The sequence below is a fragment of the Staurois parvus genome, unplaced genomic scaffold (genome assembly GCF_062004578.1).
Source record: "Staurois parvus isolate SC_StPar_1 unplaced genomic scaffold, SC_StPar_1.0 ptg000714l, whole genome shotgun sequence".
In the NCBI taxonomy this organism is placed as follows: domain Eukaryota; kingdom Metazoa; phylum Chordata; class Amphibia; order Anura; family Ranidae; genus Staurois; species Staurois parvus.
The window spans coordinates 3,028,102-3,051,492 of record NW_028318510.1 but is presented as its reverse complement, the minus strand read 5'-3'; the positions used below and the strand labels follow the sequence as shown (position 1 = coordinate 3,051,492).

The 23,391-nt window shown below is 41.4% G+C and overlaps 1 protein-coding gene across 1 annotated transcript in view; it reads left to right on the top strand.

The window, feature by feature from the left end:
• Positions 1–23,391, top strand: part of ADAMTS6 (ADAM metallopeptidase with thrombospondin type 1 motif 6) — a 433,529-nt gene that overhangs the window by 79,703 nt on the left and 330,435 nt on the right. Inside the window, exons 4-5 of the mRNA XM_089653457.1 lie at positions 15,919–16,087; positions 20,189–20,403. Of these exons, the coding sequence (XP_089509583.1) occupies positions 15,919–16,087; positions 20,189–20,403 (384 nt within the window). The remainder of the gene's footprint in view (positions 1–15,918; positions 16,088–20,188; positions 20,404–23,391) is intronic.

Sequence of the window (23,391 nt, the reverse complement as noted above, 5' to 3'; positions counted from 1 at the left end):
GAAGCATAGGTGGAAACTAGGAATTTTGGAGCATGCATCTGTGGCAAGTAAATGAATAAAACCTCCCAGTAATGCTATTGCTAGGCTGCAGCTGCAGGGAGTTCTAATAATTTGTAGTGTGACTTCAGGAGACTAACAACCAACAAGCTCACATTAAAGTGAGCAACATGTGTTTTCTGTTCTCCTCTTGATACAGGTTAGTCACACTTGGTTTATGCTATCTTTGCTCAGTTTTTTGTTTGTTCTGAGTCAGAACTTCTGACATTCACTTTCTCTGTTTAGTATCCTCTATGGTTAGTAATTGTAGCTCTAACACAAATTGATGGGTTTTCAATGTGGCCTGCACTGCCACTATAAAGGAAAGTAATTATCTGTATATTGTGATCCATTTCTGTTTATCACATTAAACTCAGAATGAGCAAGTGAGTGTTTTCTGTTCTCCTGTTGATACAGATACTGCAGGCTGCATCTTTGGCATACCTCATACTCACTGATAATCCTGTAACACATCCAGTCACCAGAGTCTCTGGGAGATACAGTCAGTAGACATGTGATTTACACCTCCCAGCAACCACATTAAAGTGAAATACCAGTTTACAACAAAGTTTAGTTTTTTCTGTTTCAATAAATAGAAACCAGTAGAAAGGCCTTCAGCCAACACATAGACCAGTTGGAGGTTGTCAGCCACAAATGGGGAGGCAGCAATGCCACACGGGCTATATACAGTGTGTACATAGGAACTAAAAGGACAATCAACCTGAAAACCAGCCTGTCGAGGGTCATAAAGTACTGTGAAAGATTGTCAATGGTAATGATATCATAAAATTGGCTAGATTTCCATAGAGTGATGGAGTTTAGCATTGAGGGGCAGAGGTATAAACAGTGTAGCCCACTTCTCACTAAGCGGAGCACATCCTCCCCTGGTATGCCATCTATGTCAAAAGAATGATACAATTGGACCAAGCCAAGGCAGAGAAGAAATCCCCAAGGCAAAATAATCACAAAAAACTGGGTAAACTAAAACTGCTAGCTGGCCCCCTGGCAGAGGCCATGATTCCAGTAGGAGAGAGAAAACAGAAAGAAAGAGAAAGAGGTCGAAGGAAGGGAGAAAAAAAAGGAGAAAAGAAGAGCAAGGCAGGAGATAGGTTGTCCACCCCTCAAATCATCATTGAAAAACTCTTCATGCAGGAGTTTGAAAATATTGTATCCAAGGATTAAGGATGCAACATTTGCCGTAGGTGGTAAGTCTTAGAGACTGGCACCTCAAGTTGTTGGGTAAAATGTGACACGGGACGTATGTCCTTATGGTCTAGAAAGTGTCCGATACAGTAAAAGCCTTTGTTAAGCCATCATTGCAATTCCTGGGATTGTAGGCCAGGTGGGAACAGTGGGTTGTTAAAAATAGTCACCACTGGGGTATAAGGAGATTGAAGAGGCACAGATTTACATAATAAATCCCATGAACGTATCGAGTGGGAGAGAATGGGACATAGGATTGCCCGTCGACGTTTGGAGTGTAACCGCATCAAGAGGTCGATAGGCTGGGGGGCACAGGCAAAGTTTCATTTTATAGCAAACCCATGGCGGGGAAACAGAAAAGAAGACTTCTTCCTGCAGTTAGCAGGCCATTTTCTGCACACTGTGTTTGATCAACTATATAGCCCTATAGAAACCCCATAATTTGGGGTCATCTTTTACTTCAAACAAATAGCCAAGCTTTCTGAATAGTGGTGCTGGGCTTGTCCTACCACTGGATGCACCGTAATGTTGGTTAGTAAGTGCACCTATAACAGAATCGGCTAATAATAAGCTGCATCCAGCAGGAAGGAGCACAGCCAGCACAACCAGCCAGAAAACTTGGTCAACAGTTTGAACCCTGAATTTTAGATTGCTGCATAGCATATCTGAGTAAGCATGTAATCACCTCCAGGTCAAGTACTGTATGCATAGTTTACAGGAAATTTGGAAAACTTTGTTGCAGATTCTTACCTACTGTTGTAGGCAGCCACACACCATTGTAAGAACTTCCCTAAGCTAAATAGGAAGGTCTACTTGCCAAAACACCAAGATCAGCCCCATCGTTGTAACAAAAACATTGCATTTCAGAACCCCTCTAAGGGCCTATTTAGATCTGTGTGATTGCATAGGGGTATGTTATTTTGTCATGTTAGGCATGCATGTTGTCATGTGTCAACATGCGCTTTTTTTCTGTGTTGATATGTGTTTTGACATGCATTGGCATGCATTTCCAATACATTTTTTTTCATTTAGAATTTGGAGTAGATAGGGTTAGCAGCCATTCACCAAGACTTGATAATTTCCTGTTGCATGTTATATGCATTTTCATGTGCTGCCATTTACGTTTTTGGGCCTCCCTAAGCATTAAATGCAGACATGTCTCTTTTAAAAAAAACAGCATAATGCAAAATGACAGAAACAGACACTATTTTAATTATCGGGAAATTAAACTTGCACACTTGGCTGGCCATACACGGTATTAGAAGTACCAGATACTCTAGTTAACTAAATGATCTGTCAGAACAAAATTCAAATGAGCTGTGAGGGAAAACTCAGTTACTGATGGAGGTAAGAGAATGGATGTACAGCATACGAAAAGTCTAGAGGTAGATTGAAGTGTATCTCAGGCAGTGTTTCTCAACATTTTTCATTCATGGCACCCTTTACAATTTCGGGGCATCTTTGATGTAATTGTTAAATACCATCAATGGGAAACCTGAGTCTGGGAAGATGAGCACCTTTTTGTTGTGAAACTAACTTCATATTGGGGGGCTATCCATTACATCTGACCCCCCCATCACACCAGAGGCCCCCCATCATATCACAGTTCCCCCCACATCTTGTCTGAGTCCCACCCATCACATCAGTATCATACAATCACAGTATCCTCTCATCACATGAGAAGCCCCCCTTTCTATCTGTAGTCCCCTTATATATCATCAGTGCTTCCCTATACATCAGAGTGCCCTCAATCCAACTGGGAATCCTCTATACTTCAGAGTCCATTCATCCCAACAGAACCCTACTTCATGTCATCAGTATAGTAGAGGACATGAGGCAGAGCAGGTCAGGACATTGTTGCACTCTGTCCTTTACACCTTGGATCAGTGCCATGCATTTCCGTCCTGTTGGCAGGACACTGTGGGGTTTATTTACTAAAGCTGGAGAGTCCAAAATCAGACTCCCTTCTGCATAGAAACCAATCAGCTTCTAACCTCAGCTTGTTCAATGAAGCTTTGGCAATGAAACCTGGAAGCTGATTGGTTACTATGCAGAAGGGAGTCTGATTTTGGACTCTCCAGCTTTAGTAAATAAACCCCGTAGTGTCCAGGCACTAGAGATTCATTGGTTATTATGGTGCTGATAGCCAACTCGCACCATAATGCTGATCCAGGGCAAACAGCTCTCCATGTTTGCAGCTCCCCAGAATGCTATGGCACCCCAGTTGAGAAATGCTGGTCTAGAGGATCATTCCTACATTTACAGTAAAGGAGATCCAGTGTACTCGGTAAAGAACCTGGGACACCTGTCCTGAGTGTCATGGTCTACTAAAGCCCTTAAAGATATCAGCTAAGAAAATAACAGATAATTATGTTCTCTTTTACAATTTGCTGGTCGAGTTATGCTAATCTCACTCTTTCATGTCCTAGCAATTTGGTTTTAGTTTTTTTCTTAAGGTTTACAAGCAGGGAAAGTACACAATTTTGTGAGATAATTGTAAATACTAAGGGCTCAGTTAGATAATTGCCGTGCTTTGAACTTAGAATCGCCTGTTAGCACATATACCATAGAAAACTGTTCATTCCTATAGAAGTTGGAATTTTTGCTTTTAAAATAATTACAAATATGGATCATCTGCCATTTCTAAGCTCACCTTCTGAAAATTCTAGTTGGCTGTCAAGCTGATCTGTTAGTATCAGTGCATTTGGACCTAAACTACTAACTAAATTGCTAATCGATAAAGTAGAACGAAAGGCAAAATTCTACTTCATTTTGGATAGAATAAGGCGGGTGGAGGGGGGGGGGGGGTTATAACCCCTGTCAGTTTTTTGCCATCTTTGTCCCATTGGGAACATTTCCTTTCACTTTCTATCCCATAGCCCAATTATTGAGTGAGAGGAAATCCCTCCAAAGTGAGAGAATCCCTGGTTGTCACTAGGATCACTGGAACTAGCGTTCCCATTGGAAGATCTCCCCTCTATTACTGTTCTGGAGTTACCCAAAATTTGTGATTTTTCTTTCGCTATCACTTATAGTAAATTCGGTATAGAAGAAAAATGTAAAAGGTGCACAGACATCAATAAAAAACCTGACAGGTGTTCTAAACTCTCTCCACTCTATCCAAAGCTAAAAAGGTTTGCCTTTAGTTATACAATACATTTTAAAGCCAGGGCTGTACAAGTTTGGGGTTCTTATACTGCTGTTGCTGAATTTGATTACTTTTAAATGCTTTAGATTACTTTTAATTTACTTGTTTGCCCTGAGAATTATTTTAAAGCATTAAAGGACCAGTGAATCTAAAACAATGTAGTTTGTGTTACAGTTACCATACTTGTTTTTCTCATAATCTCCAATTAGCCATAACAAAATTATAGTATATCACAGAAAGGGTTAAATGATCATTTGTCTAGGAGGTGTGAAGCAGACAAAAATGAACTCTTGTCTCTGCATTCTTCCTCTCCAAAGTCCAGCATCATCCAGCTCACTCCCTGGTAGCACAGGGTGTCAAGAACACACCCATTATGTCAGCCTGGGCTGTAAGGACAGCAAACTGCCAGTGGTTAAAAAACAATATAAAGAAACAATTATAAGCTAAACACCTTTTCTCTACCTCTGTGTACAGCTCTGGGTGCTTGAAAGGAGAAGTGTAGGAATACAAAAAAATACAAATATCAATGCTCACTTCCCTGCTGCAGCATTACTGTGATGCTGCAGCTGTCCCTCGGTGTCTGTATTCCAGAGAACTGAGCAATCACATGACTGCTGAGTGCTCAGTGCTTGACCTACTCTGAGCAGAGAGCAGTGACTGGGAGGGAACCAGCTGGCTCAGGCTCACAGCAGTGCACTGACAGGCTGAGCTAGCTGACACTCAGGCATCTGGATGAATCTCAACATTATTGCCGGGATCCTTGCAGAGCCCGAAGCAATCACCAAGTGTCCTTGCTATCAGGTTGGCAAAATGGGCATTAAAAATGAACTCTATGTATGATTTTTTTTTGCATAGTTACATTGGTCCAGAGTGTGCATCTCATACCTGAGCAATCACTGTGTAAATTTCAAATCCCTATAGTACTTTATGATTTAAAGAGACAGTGCACTCACTTCCAGGCTGTTCTCCAGGTAATGAGTATGTCAATATTAAGTTGCAGCAGGCTCTTTTCCCTTGTCTTTTCTTTTTTGATCAGGTAGGCACTAAGTCAGATAGTAAAGTTTTTTTTCTATTTTTGGTCCAGTTTAAATTCCTATAGTACTCAGACGTCTGTATCCTCTGCAGATCAGCTTCCCTTCTGCATCACCACTTGGCAATGCCACCATTCACCGATTGCCTTGTACTTTTTTAAAGACTGCAAAACGTTTTTTGATTGGTGGAAGTGGAGTGGCAGGGTGGTGACATATTAGTTTCTGTTTCACAGATTTGCTTTTACTGTTCCATTGCATTACTGTCAAATATCAGGTAATGTTAGTTCATTAATGCATATGTTTTATAGTGTCTGTACCATATTCCCATGATGCTCGGTCAGAGGAATTTTAATTATAACTGCTGCTAATTATTTTCCATGCAGGGCTGCTGATTGTAGTGAGTGAATGCTACGCTACAGCTCTCTCCATCTATAGTGCTGCTTGTAGGACAGGATGCTGGAAAAGAAATTGGTGTTTACTACATGGAGAAGTGCTGAACTCTGAGGGTTTCTCAGGTTATTGAGGTTAACATGGCATGCTGTCTATGGTAATCTTTCAGACAGCGGCACCTTTTGGAGTAAGCCACTCCCTATTCGTTTGACTGGTAGCAATACTAAAAGTGTCATGTGCTGAAAGTACATTATAACCTGCTTAATGAATGGGGTGCTGCATTAAAATTGCTTAGTGATTATTATTAATATTATACAGTATTTATAAAGCGCCAACAGTTCGCTCAGCGCTGTACATTACAATGGGAGACAGGACATGCGACAGTACGATAACAATACAATGTGATTCACGAGGGGTTCGAGGGCCCTGCTCTTTCGAGCTTACAATCTAGGAGGGAGGGGATAGTGGTACAGGAGGAAATGGCTGTGGGGGATGGAGTGGTAGGAAGAGTGGAGGAGGTCGGCAATTAGCAGGGGGTGGGGTAGGCTTCCCTGAAGAGGTGGGTTTTCATGGTGCGCCTAAAGGAGAGAAGAGTAGGTGATAGTCTGATGGATTGGGGTAGGGCGTTCCAGAGGATGGGTGACACCCTGGAGAAATCCTGGAGGCGGGCATGGGAGGAGGAGACCAGGGAACTAGAGAGAAGGAGGTCTTGTGAGGAGCGGAGTGTGCGTGTTGGGTGGTATTTAGATATTAGGTCGGTGATGTAGTTTGGGGCAGTATGATGGACAGCTTTGTACGGATTTTGAATTTGATCCGTTGGGCAATCGGAAGCCAGTGGAGGGATTGGCAGACGGGGGTGGCGGAGACGGATCGGTTGGTAAGGTGGATGAGTCTGGCTGCCGTATTCAGGATCAACTGAAGTGGGGATAGCCTGTGGCGAGGCAGGCCAGTGAGGAGGGAGTTGCAGTAATCGAGTCGTGATATGATGAGGGAGTGGATGAGCTGGTTTCCGGGTTAGGAACGTGCGGATTTTGGCGATGTTGCGGAAGTGGAGTCTGCATGAGTTTGTTAGTGATTGGACTTGGGGCTGGAAGGATAGATTGGAGTCAAGTATGAGCCCAAGTACTCTGGCTTGTGGGGCGGGCCTGATGGTGGCATTGTTTGACGTGATGGAGAAGTCAGTGGGGGGGTGTGCGGGCTGGGGGGAAGACAAGGAGCTCGGTTTTGGAGAGGTTCAATTCAAGGAAGTGGAGTGACATCCAGTCTGATATGTTGTTCAGTAGGCTGGTGATGCGTTGTTAATCCTATTTAGCACATATTTCTTCTTTCTTTCTTTCTTTCTTTCTTTCTTTCTTTCTTTCTTTCTTTCTTTCTTTCTTTCTTTCTTGTCAGATATTCTCTTCATTGTTTTTCCAATATATCCAATCAAATGTTGTTACAATTCCAGAATCAGTTGTTTCTAACTTATTTCGTATGACGGGAGAGGGGGGGGGCTCAACTGTGGCCCGTGACAGCTCCAAAGGGCCACACATAATATTCAGGAAGAGAGAAGCCTCTCAAGTACTTCAAACATATTAGAGGAGGTGGTCAGTGAATGTGGACATTAAATGTTGGAGACTGAATTCACACTGCAGAAGACAGTCAGGGGCTGGGAGCATGCTACATGAGACTGTTAGAGACCACTGACATTGCAGATTGTTTTCAAATTCTGCCACTACTCACTGCTAGGGTCTGCAGAGGGCCGTAAGTTGGGCACCAGGGCTATAAATGCTGTCCACTGCAATGACTTGGCTGATAGATGGGATTGGTACATCTACAATGTTATTAGTAGTGTGAAAAATGAGTAAGTGAAATAATGCTGGCCATTTGCAGTCAATTTTCTATCCCACTTTGGATGAGGGGTGCAACTGGGCAATTTATTTTGACTTTGGCTGTTCAAAGCAAAGGATAATCAACCCTTCACCCCATTCTCAGTAGCATTTACATAGTTTTCTTCCTTCTCTGTTGCTCCTATGACTGGGAACAAAGGAATGTGTGGTTCTTAGAACAGTAGAGATTGTTCCTTTCTCCATGTGACAGTGATTGGCCATAGTGTTATGTGAGCTATGACTCCAGTAACTCATAGCCTACACGGAACTTTCTCTTCACTCCTAAAGGCTAGACAAAGGATTTTGGAGGTGGGTGAGAAGCACCATGCATAAAATAGTCTTGGTTGGAGAATGATGATCCCTTTACTAGTGTATGACATGCAACACATTTTGCGAGACTGCAGCTCCCCCTATTTCAGGGCTTTGGCAGTGTTAGATCAGTTTATCATAGGCAATGCAGTGTCCTACATGATAACAGTGTTCTGGTGTGTCTGCTGTACCTGCAGTGGCAATCTGCACTGAAGAGCTCAGACTAGGAGCAAGAGGGGCATCACTGGGAGCCAATGAGCTGTGCTGCATGCAAATGTGTTGGCAAGGAACATAATGATAGGAGAAGAGAGCAGAGCAAGCATGATGATGACTTCATCAGTCTGCTGCTGTTATTTCATGTCCATTGAGCAGGCTGGGGATGGAGAAAATCACTGTTATATTCCTTCCTAAAAAAACAAAATTTAAATATACACTCTGTAAGTGCTGGATATAATGATAGTTTAGTCCAGAGGGCTACAGTAGAGAAGATGAATTACCTTATTCCGCGGTCTTGCTCCTTGCCGATTGTGCCGCCTTCCCCTCCCACCATCATCACGTCCAATGCAGCTCTGGACCATGGAGTAAGGTAATGTACTCTATAGAGCCTTCCTAGGCTAAACAAACATTATATATGTTTAATGGTGTATTTAGATGTTTTCCTGGAGTTCTGCTTTAAAGGATTAGTTCACCTTTTCAGAAAAAATGAAAAGGTGAACTAACACTGTACACACTCCCCACCTCCCAACCCCTGCTGTACTCACCTTCGTGGGTGATGAGCTGTCAGTACCCATGCAGCTGCTGCAGTGGTCCAGGGATCAGACAGCTCTAGTTCCCTTATGTACGGGAGCACTCAACAACAATGGTGAATTTAAAGAGCTGTGACGTCACCCATAGGCTCCTGTAGCTCAGCCGTTTTGGTATTATTATTATTATACAGGATTTATATAGTGCCAACAGTTTGCTCAGCGCTGTACATTATAATGGGAGACAGTACACGAGACAGTACAGTAACAATACAATACACGAGGGGTTCGAGGGCCCTGCTCCTTGGAGCTTACAATCTAGGAATTCCCTCCTCTCCCCTGTAGTAGGCACTCACTGACACAGGGGAGCTGCTGGATCCTGTGACCAGGATTAAAAATAAGTAAGCACATGAATCTTTTTTTCATTCAGAGTATACAGGATAGGTAGGAGGAAGGGGAGGGAGTGTGTTTAAAGTATATGTGAACCCTTACTTTGTAAAACAACCCATTCAGAGTTCTGGGTGCAGTGTGGTGCAGTGGCAATAAATACACAGTTGCAGTACTTGCAGAACTTGTGTTAACATCAGAGTTCAACTTTACAAACAGCCGGGCTGGAAGGCACCCGACCAGGAACACTCACAATATTTAACTGCAATATAGAACAGAGCAGGTCCTTGACGTGCCGACAGGACCTTGCTCAGAGGGCGAAATGCGGCCTGGCAAGTCTGTACCCAAAAGGGAGGATGGCATGTCCCTATCCTGTCCCTACTCATCTGAAACCTTTCCCTACTACTATTCACTTTCCCTGACAGATGGGTAACTGGTCCCTACACTACCCACTCGCAAAATGCACGCCAAATTTGGGAGCCAGGGTCTTAAATAGACTCTGCCTGACCGAAGATGGCCATCAGAGTCCCATGGGGTGGCAGCATCCAACTGGATTGCTTTCCCAGTGACCCAGGTAAACATAGAGGGGCATTGTACCTCTTGACTTCCTCTTCCTCTGCCATGCCACTGTGGTTGAGTGCCACGTGCAGTGGAGAAATTTGACTTTTATTTTTATCAATTAACAAAATGGAAAGTAAATGAACAGAGAAAGAGAAATACAAATTAAATCAATATTTGGTGTGACCACCCTTTACCTTTAAAACAGCATCAGTTCTTCAATTCTTCTTCAATATTCGTAACAGTATACCCTATTTGACCTGTCTGGGATTACATAAAGAAGAATTTGAGGCAGCCTACATCCACAGAAGATCTTTGGTTAGTTCTCCAAGATTTTTGGAACAACCTACTTGCCGAGTTCCTTCAAAAACTGTGTGCAAGTATAATTTGGACTTTATACGTTAAGTTTTTTTTTTCGCCTTCCTCTTTGTACATAGTATTAAAAACCTGACCGAGCTTAATCTCCCCAGTCTGTCCAAAGAAAAACTGTTTTGTTGGAGTTTCACTTTATTATTGTAATTTAAAAAATATATACACTGTGTATAGGCTGTAGTGTATTAGGATTAAGTCTTCAGCTATACAGTAAATGCATTTAATGCACGAAGCTCCCTTGCTTAGTAGTGTTGAATGATGGTTGATGTGTGTCTCTTGGTGTTTATCTCAGTGCAACCAGACAGCCCTGACTGATTGAAGAGTAGTCAGCTAACCTAGTTGTATCTACTGATTTTGACTTGTTTCAACTGAGGCTCCATGTAATGTTAGCTGTGTAAAGTCTTGTTAAAAACGTGAGTTTTTTAGCATTTTTGTATTAGCATTTAGCGGCGGTTTGCCGTGTTTTTTTGCATTTGCGTTTTTTAGAGTTTTTTTCACCAAAAAATAATAATTTTTGGGGGTAAAAAAACGTAAAAAAATGCTAGTTTGCCGCGATTACCATGGTTTTCAGCGTTAGAGCATTTTTACAGCTAAGAAACTCCTCTAGAAACCCACTATCTCTGTTTTCTTTTTCCAGCCAAAACACCCCTGCCAAAAAACGTTGATTACAGTCTATGTGTGCATGGACACATTGGATAACATGCTGGGGGGTTTACTGGCTGTAGAAAAAAAACATCAAAAGACAAAAACAGCAGCTTTAAAAACGTCCAGTGTGCATGAGGACTAAATTGCACAGCAGTTGTTGATCAAGGCGTGGTTGTAGTGAAATGCAGATATATCACTTTGCAAATCTGTAAATATTATTATTATTATTATTATATAGGATTTATATAGCACCAACAGTTTTCGCAGCACTTTACAAAATGAAGGCAGACATTACAGTTACAATACAATTTGGTATAAGAGGAAACAGAGGGCCCTGCTCCTTAGAGCTTACAATCTACAGGGAAGGGTTGAGTGATACAAAAGGTAATAGCTGTGGGGGGGATGAGCTGATGGAGGAAATAAATGGCGGTTTACTAGGTAGAAGCAGGATAGGCTTCTTCAAAGAGAAAGGTTTTCAGGGAAATATAAGACTGTAATGAATATATGGTGCTGCATGTAAATGTGTGGATGTTGCATCGAATGTTTAAAGGCCCCATTCACACTATGGGGTTGATTTACTAAAGGCAAATAGACTCTGCAAGTGCAGTTGCTCCAGAGCTTAGTAAATGAGCAGAGGTTCTGTTAACTTCCATCATCTAATCATGTACAAGCAACATTTTTTTTCATTTCTTTGCACATGGTCGGTTATTCTTTGCAAAGTGAAGCTTTACCTCATTTACTAAGCTCTGGAGCAACTGTACTTGCAGAGTGCAAATGCACTTTGCAAAGTGCACCATCTATTTGCCTTTAGTAAATCCACCCTAATGTATTTCGTTAATGCTCAGCGTGTGCATTATGGTGCGCTGCTATTCCGGTGTGCAATCCACTACTGTGACATGTGACAATGTGCAGTGCACCACACATTGGTATGTATGTTGCCATGGGTTGCCGTAACATGCAGTAAAATTCACGTTAATAAAACAGAGCAAAGTGAAAGAGGCCTCAAGTAAACATTGCAGCGTTAACCTTGAATATGTCATCTCTGAAAGCACAGAACAGGCTCAGGATATACGGGCTTTGGACCATCAATATTAATAGGTTGAATATGATGGGGCATATTACTGTGTTAGGCTAAAGTCATAGATGCAATCATGTCACTGGCAACAACTCACCAGTGAGAGGACTTCCAAAAACTGCAGGGAAAATACTCGCTTCCATGGGCGGCTCTCTCTCTGGCTGTATGGGTGACGTTTTAACCCCAAACTGAAGAAAACCCTCTACTTGTATTTGGTTGTATTTTCCCACCTGGGAGCCACAGCTTCAGCATACAGCTGCCCTTAGAAATCAATGGCTGTATGTGGGTATCTGTTGGCACAAAAGCACACATGCATATGGACAGTCTGCATCCAGAGTCACGTCTGTACACTTGTGTGTATGTATGCATTTACTAATGTATACCCACGTACAGTCATGTACAGCTATTGATTTCTAAGGGCGGCTGTATGCAGTACCTGTGGCTTCCGGGCAGAGAAATAAGCCCAAACTTTACATCATGCAGACCCAGGCACATGTGTGACTAATGCCTAGTACAGGCGTACCTCGGTTTACGAACGCCTTGGTTAATGTAATTTTCGGTTTACGTTAGACAATCCATTGAAAATAATAGCACTGTTTACAAATTTTTTTCGCAATACGAACAGATTATTTGGTTTTCAATGCATTCACAATTTTTTGCCTTTAAATTGCCTTTAAATTGCACTTTATGCCTTGAGTGCACTTTATAAAGAGTTTTGAACAGATAAAACTTTTTTGGACTTTTTTCTGACCTCCGAAACAGATTAATTGATTATCAATGCATTTACGAATGAATTTTTAATCATGTCCCTGTACAGTATTTATGCCTTTAAAGTGCACTTTATAAAGAGTTTTGAACAAATACAAGACTTTTTTTTACTTTTTTCTGGCCTCCAGAGCAGATTAATTAGTTTTCAATGCATTCCTATGGGAAACCGTGTTACGTTTTATGAATTTTTCACAATGCAAAAAGTTCCGCAGAATTAATTAAATTCGTAAACCTAGGTACGCCTGTACACACGATGAGAATATCAGACTGATGATCGTATTTTCTTTTTTGCATGCTATGAATAGGTTACTAAAGTTATGAAAATTCTTGTAAGACAGAATACAACTTTGGAAGTGATGTAACATTATTTATTTTATTTCAGGTACTTATATAGTGCTGTCAATTTACACAGCACCTTACATACAGTCATGGCCGAAATTGTTGGCACCCTTGATATTTCTCCAGGAAATCATGTATTTCTCACGAAACGTATTGCATTAACACATGTTTTGCTATACACATGTTTATTCCCTTTGTGTGTATTGGGACAAAACAAAAAAAGGGAGGAAAGAAAGCAAATTCGACATAATGTCACACAAACCTCCAAAAATGGGCTGGACAAAAGTATTGGCACCCTTTCACAACTGCGGATAAATAAGAATGTTACAAGCATGTGATGCTCCTGTAAACTCACCTGGGGCAAGTAACAGGTGTGGGCAATATAGAAATCACACCTGAAAGCAGATAAAAAGGAGAGACGTTCACTTAACCTTTGCATTGTGTGTCTGTCTGTGCCACACTAAGCATGGACAACAGAAAGAGGAGACGAGAACTGTCTGAGGACCTGAGAACCAAAATTGTGGCAAAATATCAACAATCTCAAGGTTACAAGTCCATCTCCAGAGAACTAGATTTGCCTTTGTCCACAGTGCGCAACATTATCAAGAAGTTTGCAACCCATGGCACTGTAGCTAATCTCCCTGGTCGTGGACGGATGAGGAAAATTGATGAAAGATTGCAACGCAGAATAGTCCGGATGGTGGATAAGCAGCCCCAAACATGTTCCAAAGACATTCAAGCTGTCCTGCAGGCTCAGGGAGCATCAGTGTCAGCGCGAACTATCCGTCGACATTTAAATGAAATGAAACGCTATGGCAGGAGACCCAGGAGGACCCCACTGCTGACACAGAGACATAAAAAAGCAAGACTACAGTTTGCCAAAATGTACTTGAGTAAGCCAAAAGCCTTCTGGGAAAACGTCTTGTGGACAGATGAGACCAAGATAGAGCTTTTCGGTAAAGCACATCATTCTACTGTTTACCGAAAACGGAATGAGGCCTACAAAGAACAAAACACAGTACCTACGGTAAAATATGGTGGAGGTTCAATGATGTTTTGGGGTTGTTTTGCTGCCTCTGGCACTGGGTGCCTTGACTGTGTGCAAGGCATCATGAAATCTGAGGATTACCAAAGGATTTTGGGTCGCACTGTAGGGCCCAGTGTCAGAAAGCTGGGTTTGCGTCCAAGATCCTGGGTCTTCCAGCAGGACAATGACCCCAAACATACGTCAAAAAGCACTCAGAAATGGATGGCAAAGAAGCGCTGGAGAGTTCTGAAGTGGCCAGCAATGAGCCCAGATCTAAATCCCATTGAACACCTGTGGAGAGATCTTAAAATTGCTGTTGGGAAAAGGTGTCCTTCCAATAAGAGAGACCTGGAGCTGTTTGCAAAGGAAGAGTGGTCCAAAATTCCGGGTGAGAGGTGTCAGAAGCTTATTGATGGTTATAGGAAGCGACTGATTTCAGTTATGTTTTCCAAAGGGTGTGCAACCAAATATTAAGTTAAGGGTGCCAATACTTTTGTCCAGCCCATTTTTGGGGTTTTGTGTGACATTATGTCATATTTGCTTTTCTGCCTCTGTTTTATATTTGTTCCAATACATACAAAGGGAATAAACATGTGTATAGCAAAACATGTGTTAATGCAATACCTTTTTTGTGTGAAATACTTGATTTTCAGGAAAAATATCAAGGGTGCCAACAATTTCGGCCATGACTGTATATATTGTACATTCACAGAAGTCCCTAACCCTCAAGGAGCCTACAATCTAAGGTCCCTAACATATATTCATAGATACACATACTAGGGCCAATTTAGACAGGATCCAATTCACCTACCAGCATGTTCTTGCAGTGTGGAAGGAAACTGGCATACTCGGAGGAAACCCACGCAGGCACAGGGAGAACATGCAAACTCCAGGCAGGTGGTGCCATGGTTGCGATTCGAACCAATGACCCTAGTACTGCCAGGCGGAAGTGCTAATCATTTAGCCAACATATTGTAGTGTAATGTATTCTTTAGTTTCTGTGTATGTGTGGTCTTGGTCACTCATTTTTTTTTGTACAAATACTATACTAGCTACATTACTTGTCCCTTATGATATTTTCGAATGAATTGTGATTAGCTCCCGAAAGTTGTGTACTAACGAATAGATTATCAGACAATTGCTCTGCATGTGTTTATTTTCGTCTGATTTTCTCATCGTGTGTACCAGGCATTGGTGACCAGAAAAAGAACGATGTATCCATCCAGCCAACGCAGAATTGACAAATAGGAGATCATTTCTCTACCATGTTTAGCCCTGCATAGTGATCCTGTCTTTGGTGAGTTGTTGGCAGTACCAGGGTCACTATTGAAATAGGAAAAAGGGCTAGCTTCACACCGGAGGATTGATGAATAGTAACAAATATTTATTGATCTATAGGACACACAAAACACCCGGACATGTGTACAGAACTTAACACGATCATGTGCGTAATCATAACCTAGTTATTTATTGATCCTATGGATCAATAAGTATTTGTTACTATTCATCAATCCTCCGGTGTGCGGCTTAACCTTTTTCCTATTGCATCACGTGTGGTGGTGAGCCAGAGTCTGCACCTGCCTTGGTTTGATTTGGATCGGTTGCCTGATCGGTAATACCTTTGCTTCCAGGGTCAATATTGAGACATGGCCCTTACACATTTTTGGGACCAACTAGTGCCTCATACGTCAATGACTTCACTGAACATAAAGCTTGCTTTCCAGAATGTATAGATGAAATGGACTTTGTAGAAGCTCTTGGAGACCTTCGTCATGTTCCTGGCTGTTCAGTCCAGCTGCTGAGCAATCACTGGGAAGGTTGATGGACTGTTCATTTCAGAGCAGACTGCTTACTTCACACACTGCAGGTTGATTAATGCATTTCTTCTGCAGAGATATATAAAAAAAGGGGGAAATATTCACATTTTAGTTACATTTCCCAGACGTCATCAGGTGTAATGCAAATAGCTCAAGTCTTCCCAGCTTGTCTAAATCCCTTTCCTATTCTTTTCCATCCAAGCATGGCGTAATCGCTACTGAAGATGAAGAATATTTTATTGAACCTTTAGACAACATAACGGAAAACTCCAATCACTTTAGCTTGGAAAGGGGCCACCCTCATGTCATTTACAGAAAGTCTGCCATCCATCAGAGACATTCAAGTAGCAAAGGACACTGCGGTGTGAAAGGTAAGAGAAGTGTGATGGAACAAATGTTTTCTTTACTAATAAAGTATATTTGCACCTTTAGGCTCCATGCACAATACTCCAGGTATTAGCGTTTTAGTAGCATTTTAGCGTTTAGAAGTATTTAGGAGTGCTAGCGCTTTATTAGTGTTTTTACAGTACATGTAGAAAATTTAAAGGTAGGAAAAAGCTGTTAGTAGTGTTTTAATAGCGTTTAGGAGCGTTTTGCATTTTTTTCTGCTTGAAAAATGCTCCAAAAACTCTACAAAAACTATTTTTTTCTTCCCCTAGAAGCTGAAGCACAAAAAATGCTAATAGCCTAAAGTAGTGTGCATGGAAACATAGGATAATAAAATATGCTGATAGCTTCTAGGAGCTTAACAAAATTCTAGTGTGCATGGAACCTGACATGTTTCATGTGGTGAAGATGCAGTATGGCCCATTTTACATGTGTTACTATTCATCCCTTTGGGATTAGTAAAATGAAGAATTTGAATTTGATTGAAATTTTTTTGAAATACGGAAGATATTGACACTATTTTGAGTCAATGGGGAAGGTCAAATTAAAGTGGTGGTGGTTAGGGGTAGAGTAGGCTTTAAATAGTTCTTGAGGGTTACAGAAGCTCCTCTTGAAGCAGAGTTCCAGCAAAAAATAAAAAATAAACAAAAACTGTAGCTGCTGACTTTTAAAATAGAGTCATTTAGCTGTCCCTTGGTCCAGCGATATCCTCACCACGGCTGGTTTCACCGGCCGTCTTCTCTCCCAGCGCCGGCATCGTCAGTGTGGGCATCTGGCTGTGACAGCTTGCGGCTTCACTGCGCATGCTTGAGAAGCGCTGCATTTTGTGAATGGCCCTGTAGTCTTCTGGGACCTGTCACGTGTCCCAGAAGACTACGTGGAGGGAGGAAAACTTTAGATGCCAATCGGCAGCGGAAATGGGAGCGGGTACCTGTCAAATTCGGATATCCGCTCCCCCCTTGCTCCCTAAAGGTGCCAATCCTTAATGGGAGTGAGGGACAAAGACTTAAAGCAGAACTTCCCCTTTTGGGTGGACCTCCGCTTTAAGTATCTTGGAACTGTTCAAAAAAATTGGACCTTCATTAGCCTCAATCTTATCAAAAAATAAAATGAGGCAGTGAAAAAAATGTAATTAAAAATGTAAATCAGCAGTACACAAATAACATTTACTGTAAGTACACAAAAAGGGAAAAAACACAATTAAAAGAATGCATAGGACCTACAGTTGCAAGAAAAAGTATGTGAACCCCTTGGGATTACGTGGAGTTTTGCATGAATTGGGCATAAAATGTGCTCTGAACGTCATCTAAGTCACAACAATAGAAGAACACAGTCTGCTGAACATAATACTACACAAACATTAGATGTTGCCATGGTTTCATTGCACATAACATGTAAACATTCACAGTGCAGGGAGGAAAAGGTATGTGAACCTTTGGACTTAATAACTGGTTGACCCTCCTTTGGCAGCAATAACCTCAACCAAACGTTTCCTGTAGTTGCAGATCAGACCTGCACAACGATCTGGAGTAATTTTGGACCACTCCTCTTCACAAAACTGTTTCAATGTAGCAATATTCTTGGGATGTCTGGTGTGAATCGCTCTCTTAAGGTCATGCCACAGCATTTCAATCGGGTTGAGGTCAGGACTCTGACTGGGCCACTCCAGAAGGTGTATTCTGTGCTGTTGCAGCCATTGTTTTGTTGAATTACTTGTATGCTTTGGGTCATTGTCATGTTGCATCACCCATCCTCTGCGGAGCTTCAGTTGGCGGACAGATGGTCGTACGTTTTCCTGCAAAATGTCTTGATAAACTCTGGAATTTATTTTCCCATCAATGACAACAATCCGTCCAGGCCCTGAGGCAGCAAAGCAGCCCCAAACCATGATGCTCCCTCCGCCATGTTTTACAGTGGGGATGAGGTTTTGATGTTGGTGTGCTGTGCCTTTTTTTCTCCACACATAGTGTTGTGTGTTCTTCCCAAACAACTCAATCTTGGTTTCATCTGTCCACAGTATATTTTGCCAGTAGTGCTGTGGAACATCCAGGTGCTCTTTTGCAAACTTCAAACGTGCTGCAATATTCTTTTTGGACAGCAATGGCTTCCTCCGTAGTGTCCTCCCATGTACTCCATTCTTGTTTAATGTTTTCCTTATTGTAGATGTGTCAACAAAAATGTTAGCATGTGCCAGAGATTTCTGTAGGTCTTTAGCTGACACTCTGGGATTCTTCTTTACCTCATGCAGCATTCTGCGCTGTGCTCTTGCAGTCATTTTTACAGGACGACCATGCCTAGGGACAGTAGCAACAGTGCTAAACTTTCTCCATTTGTAGACAGTCTGTCTTACCGTGGACACATGAACATCAAGGCTTTTGGAGATACTTTTGTAACCCTTTCCAGCGTCATGCAAGTCAACAATTCTTGATCGTCTTCTGAGAGCTCTTTTCTGCGAGGCATGGTTCACATCAGACAGTGCTTCTTGAAACCATTAAATCCAAAACAGGTGTGTGTTTTTTAAGGGCAGGACAGCTGTCAGCAACACATCCAATATCATCACACTGATTGGAGTCAAGGTTGGCTCACTCCTGGCTCCAATTAGCTATGGGAGAAGTCATTAAGCTAGGGCCTCACATACTTTTTCCTCCCTGCACTGTGAATGTTTACATGTTATGTGCAATGAAACCATGGCAACATCTAATGTTTGTGTAGTATTATGTTCAGCAGACTGTGTTCTTCTATTGTTGTGACTTAGATGACGTTCAGAGCACATTTTATGCCCAATTCATGCAAAACTCCACGTAATCCCAAGGGGTTCACATACTTTTTCTTGCAACTGTATTCAAACTGTTGCACTGCAAAATCATCATAAAATGCTAGCCTTACCGCAATGGACTTGCTGTATTTGTGGTATGATGTGTTTCCAGAGCTAAAGGAACTGTTCAGTGACGTGCAATGCACATTGCAATGCAACACAATGCAAAATACCCTGCACTGCGGTGTGCAGCATTGATAGAAAAGGGTCATGTGCATTGATCCCTTGAGGTTTGTTGGCAGCCCATTCATAATGTAAGGGCTGGTTCAACACAATGCACATTAATGCATGCCAACACACTGGGAGGCATTTCAAAAGTTGGAATTGAATCTGCATGATAAACCAAAGTACTCTAACTACACAAAAAAACACACCCTCTTAAATAACAATAGAGCTGGCCATAGAAACATTATTTATGTTTTTCGTTTAGCCAGGGGGGCTGAATGAAAAAAAAAAACCCAGATTCCTCTGCACAAATGAGTTGGATGAAAGAAACCCCCCCACCAGGTCTTTGTATTCTGACAGTGGGACTTGGTGCAAAAGTGTGGAGGTGTTATTGTAGCCTGTGGGTTGCTACTTTACATCTACTCCTTAAAGCAATGCGTATTGCAGGGGCATGGTCTACTTTTGTTCCCGTCAGTAGAGCCTACCTGAGAAATGATGAACAGCAGCCACTGGATTGTATGTATGTACAGGAACATGCTACAAGAGGTTGTAGAAGATTGGCAGCAGAAAGCTTTATTTCAGGTACTTATATAGCGCCGTCAATTTGTGCAGTGCTTTACATATATATTGTACATTCACATCAGTCCCTAACCCTCAAGGGGGTGTACAATCTAAGGTCCCTAACTTACATTCATACATACACATACTAGGGTCAATTTAGACAGGAGCCAATTAACCTACCAGCATGTCTTTGGAGTGTGAGAGGAAACCCATACAGGCACAGGGAGAACATGCAAACTCCAGGCAGGTGGCACCGTGGTTGGGATTTGAAACGGCGACCCTAGTACTGCCAGGCAGAAGTGCTAACCATTTAGCCACTGTGCTGCCCGAAAGATGCAACAAAGAATAATTTATGATGAAGACAAGCATTTTATTGAAAAACACACATGGTATTTGCTTATGATATTTGGGCTTTTGCAAACTAAATATTATCCATTTAGGGTTTGCATCTACTAAAATTCTACTTCAAAAGCAAATTGTTATGCACATAGACACCTTCATATGGGAGACTATAGTTTATGTCATTTTATTGATTTTCCCTTAGATGTCACTGGAAACCATAAACCCTGGTGGTTAAATCATACATTTACTACCCCTACCGTGCCATCGGATAATGACACAGAAAATGGTCCTCGCCGGCAGAGGAGATCGGTTAGTGTCGAACGGTTCGTAGAGACACTTGTGGTGGCTGACAAAATGATGGTGGGATACCATGGACGAAAGGATATTGAACACTACATATTGAGCGTAATGAATATTGTAAGTTTGACCCCTTTATCTGTCACTGGCTCTTTACTAGATTCCAATTTCGTACTGCTATATTTGTGATAGCCTGAGCTGTCAGTACTGCATAGGAACATTTGGCTGGAAAGTGCGTGGTATGTGGCTGAATGATGCTAATCATGACAAGTATGGGAACAGGAATTACACTCAATGTACGTATACGTATCATAAAAGCAACTTTTCTGTTTAAAACTGAAGCCAGAATATAAGGCAATGCTTCCTACCCAGCAGTATGTGAAACCCAGGTGTACTTCTTACTGGTCCCCTGGGTGCTAAGTCACATTTAAAGAATAACTACTCTTCATGCATAAGGGGTACTTGAAATTTAGTGATACATGCAAGTAGGTACATGTAATTCATTTGATTTTATAACAGCTTACATAATTTAATAGTTGAAATAAAAAAGTGAAAAACACTATTTTAGATGTGTTGACATTTGCCAGAGATTACACCAGCTCTTATAAAGAGAAACATTGTTTAATCAAGTTGAGAACAGTTGTTTAATAGTTGTATACCACAAGGTAAAAAGGCAAAAAAAAAAAAAGAAAAATTAGGCCTAATTTTGAATGCGGTGCAGATAGCAGCGACGGTGTGCAAAATGTAGTAAATTAGCAGCCAGTTAGGAGTAATTTGTTCATATTTGTCTCATCTAGAACCTAAAGTGACTGAAAGTAGGCACCATAATGGAACATAAATATTTTTATAGTGTATTGAGATACCTATGCAATGTTCCCAATGAGTTCTTCAAATTCAATCTCCTGCAGTGTTGCATTGTGCCTTAAAGCTGACTTTCTGAAAAGATAGCAATTGCATAAACATTTAGGGGGCTCCTGGGCCTCAGTGCAGTTGTACTTTAGGAAACGCTGTCAGTTTCCCATTCAAGGCAAAATGGCAGAGTCTCTTGAAAACCCACCTGCAACCCACTTTTTCTCGCCTTTCCCATGCTGCTAATGGAGCTCGGAGTTAACCTCAGTTTAAGCTTTGTTGAATGGTATCAGAACTTCCAAAGGGTTAATGACATCACCCCTTCCATCATATGACAGTGGTCAGACAAGGCAGTTGAACAGAAGAGGAGGTCCATGTTACCCCATACTCAAAAGCACCACTTATTTCACAAAGGCTTCAATGGAGTGGTGGTGAAGATGAGTATAAGTGGGTTGGATAGGGTGGACTTTCAAGAGACTCTGAAACTGTGCCCTAAATACCCAAGCATTATACTTTTTTTTGCACCATCTGAACTGTCGGTGCTCCCTTGATTAGAAGAATCTACTTGAGTGTGACATTGCCATGGATTGGTGCTTTGGCATCAAGGTATATTCTCTGAGGTACACCCCAAAAGATAGTATGCAGACTTTCTGATAGGCAGGACTTATATATGTTTAGACAGCCTCCCCCCACTCTTGTTTGGCATTGCTTAGGCCTGGCCATAGATTGCTGACTGTGGGATGAGAAAAAAAGCAGCCCTATTCTTTTTATCATCCAACTTAATGCTTATGGTGTATGGGGGCATTTCAATTTTCATAATTTTCTTTTATACCAGTTTACTGGTAAGTGGCTACTTTGTACATGATTAGACAGAACAATTCACAAATTTAAAATTAATATTCCCAACCTCTTTTATGTTACATAGAAACTACTTGTTCTTTGGTTTTCTGTAGAAATGCCAAGAGGGGTCACTCAACATGCATTCTTAAAGAGAACCTGTGGAACAATGAGACATTTTTATTTTTAACATGCAATAGATACATTTTTGAACCAGCCATTACTGAGTGTTCTAGCTGCAGACATTCTGGAGCAGTTCATCTTCAAATTTCCCTTGAGAAATATGCAAATTTTCCAAGTTGGCTCTCTTCGAATTATGCTCTGCTTTTCCGGTGCACGTGCTATGTATTTACAATTGTAAAGATTAGAAGACTGAAAGACTGCCCATTCACAGCATGGAGATGCAGAAAAATTAGCTGAGGCAGCTTTGAGAGCATAGAGAAGGGCTACACTGTTTTTGCTGTAACCTTGAGTATAAATTGCTCCACAGTGACTGCAACTACAGAGGTTAGTGAGATCTTATTTTAACACTTGATTGCTACCTTTTGAGAATATGTAAATATTTGTTTATGTAGCATGGTCACAGTAGCATTTTAAGCCTCTCTCAAAATCTATGGATCTGAAGTGAATACTGCACTTTATGGCTGAAGCACTGGCCTTGTTGCATACTTACAGAGTCTTTGCCACTGGGGTGATGGATTTTTCTGTTAATGGTCCCCTGATATGTTTACTCCCCAACTCAGCTAGCATGAAAACTTTAAACTGAAGCTCTTGTGTACAGTCACTCTGAATAAAATATATTGTCAATTGAATAAGGAGCTGAAATAAAGTGAAAACATACACCTCTGTAAATGCAGAGTAATTATAATAATTGTTCCTTTTTGATGTAATTCAGAAGAGGACTTGGCGCTTTTCCAGTTAAGTAGCTGACATTATCTGTGAGCGCACTTTGTGGCTTGTAACATCAAGTGTCTACTGGATCCGCTGAGCAAGAGCTAGTTGTGCACAGCACACTGACTCCTCTGTTCGCATTTACAAGTGTCAATTACCTGTTGCTTTTCTTTTATCATTGTGAATGCTTTATTCATTGTGCTGCTGTAGCGGCTGGAGAGACACTGATGTCATCCTGTAATTTATAGTGCTGACTAGAATTACCTCCACATGCTACCTCATGTAGGTGAACACTTATTACTGTGCAATCAGTGCCAGCAAAGAGCAGTCTACACCAGCTAAGTGTGATCTGTCAGATGATGAAGGGAAATTAGATCATGAAGAAATTAGTTCCTTCTGGATTCTAAAACAGCCATACACTCGATTGTGTTTTTTTTCCCAAGATATTTGAGACAGTTATTTTTATGTACAGTGATCAGTGTATATTTTAATTTAATATTTTCTTTATTGTGTAATGTGTTTTCAAAAATT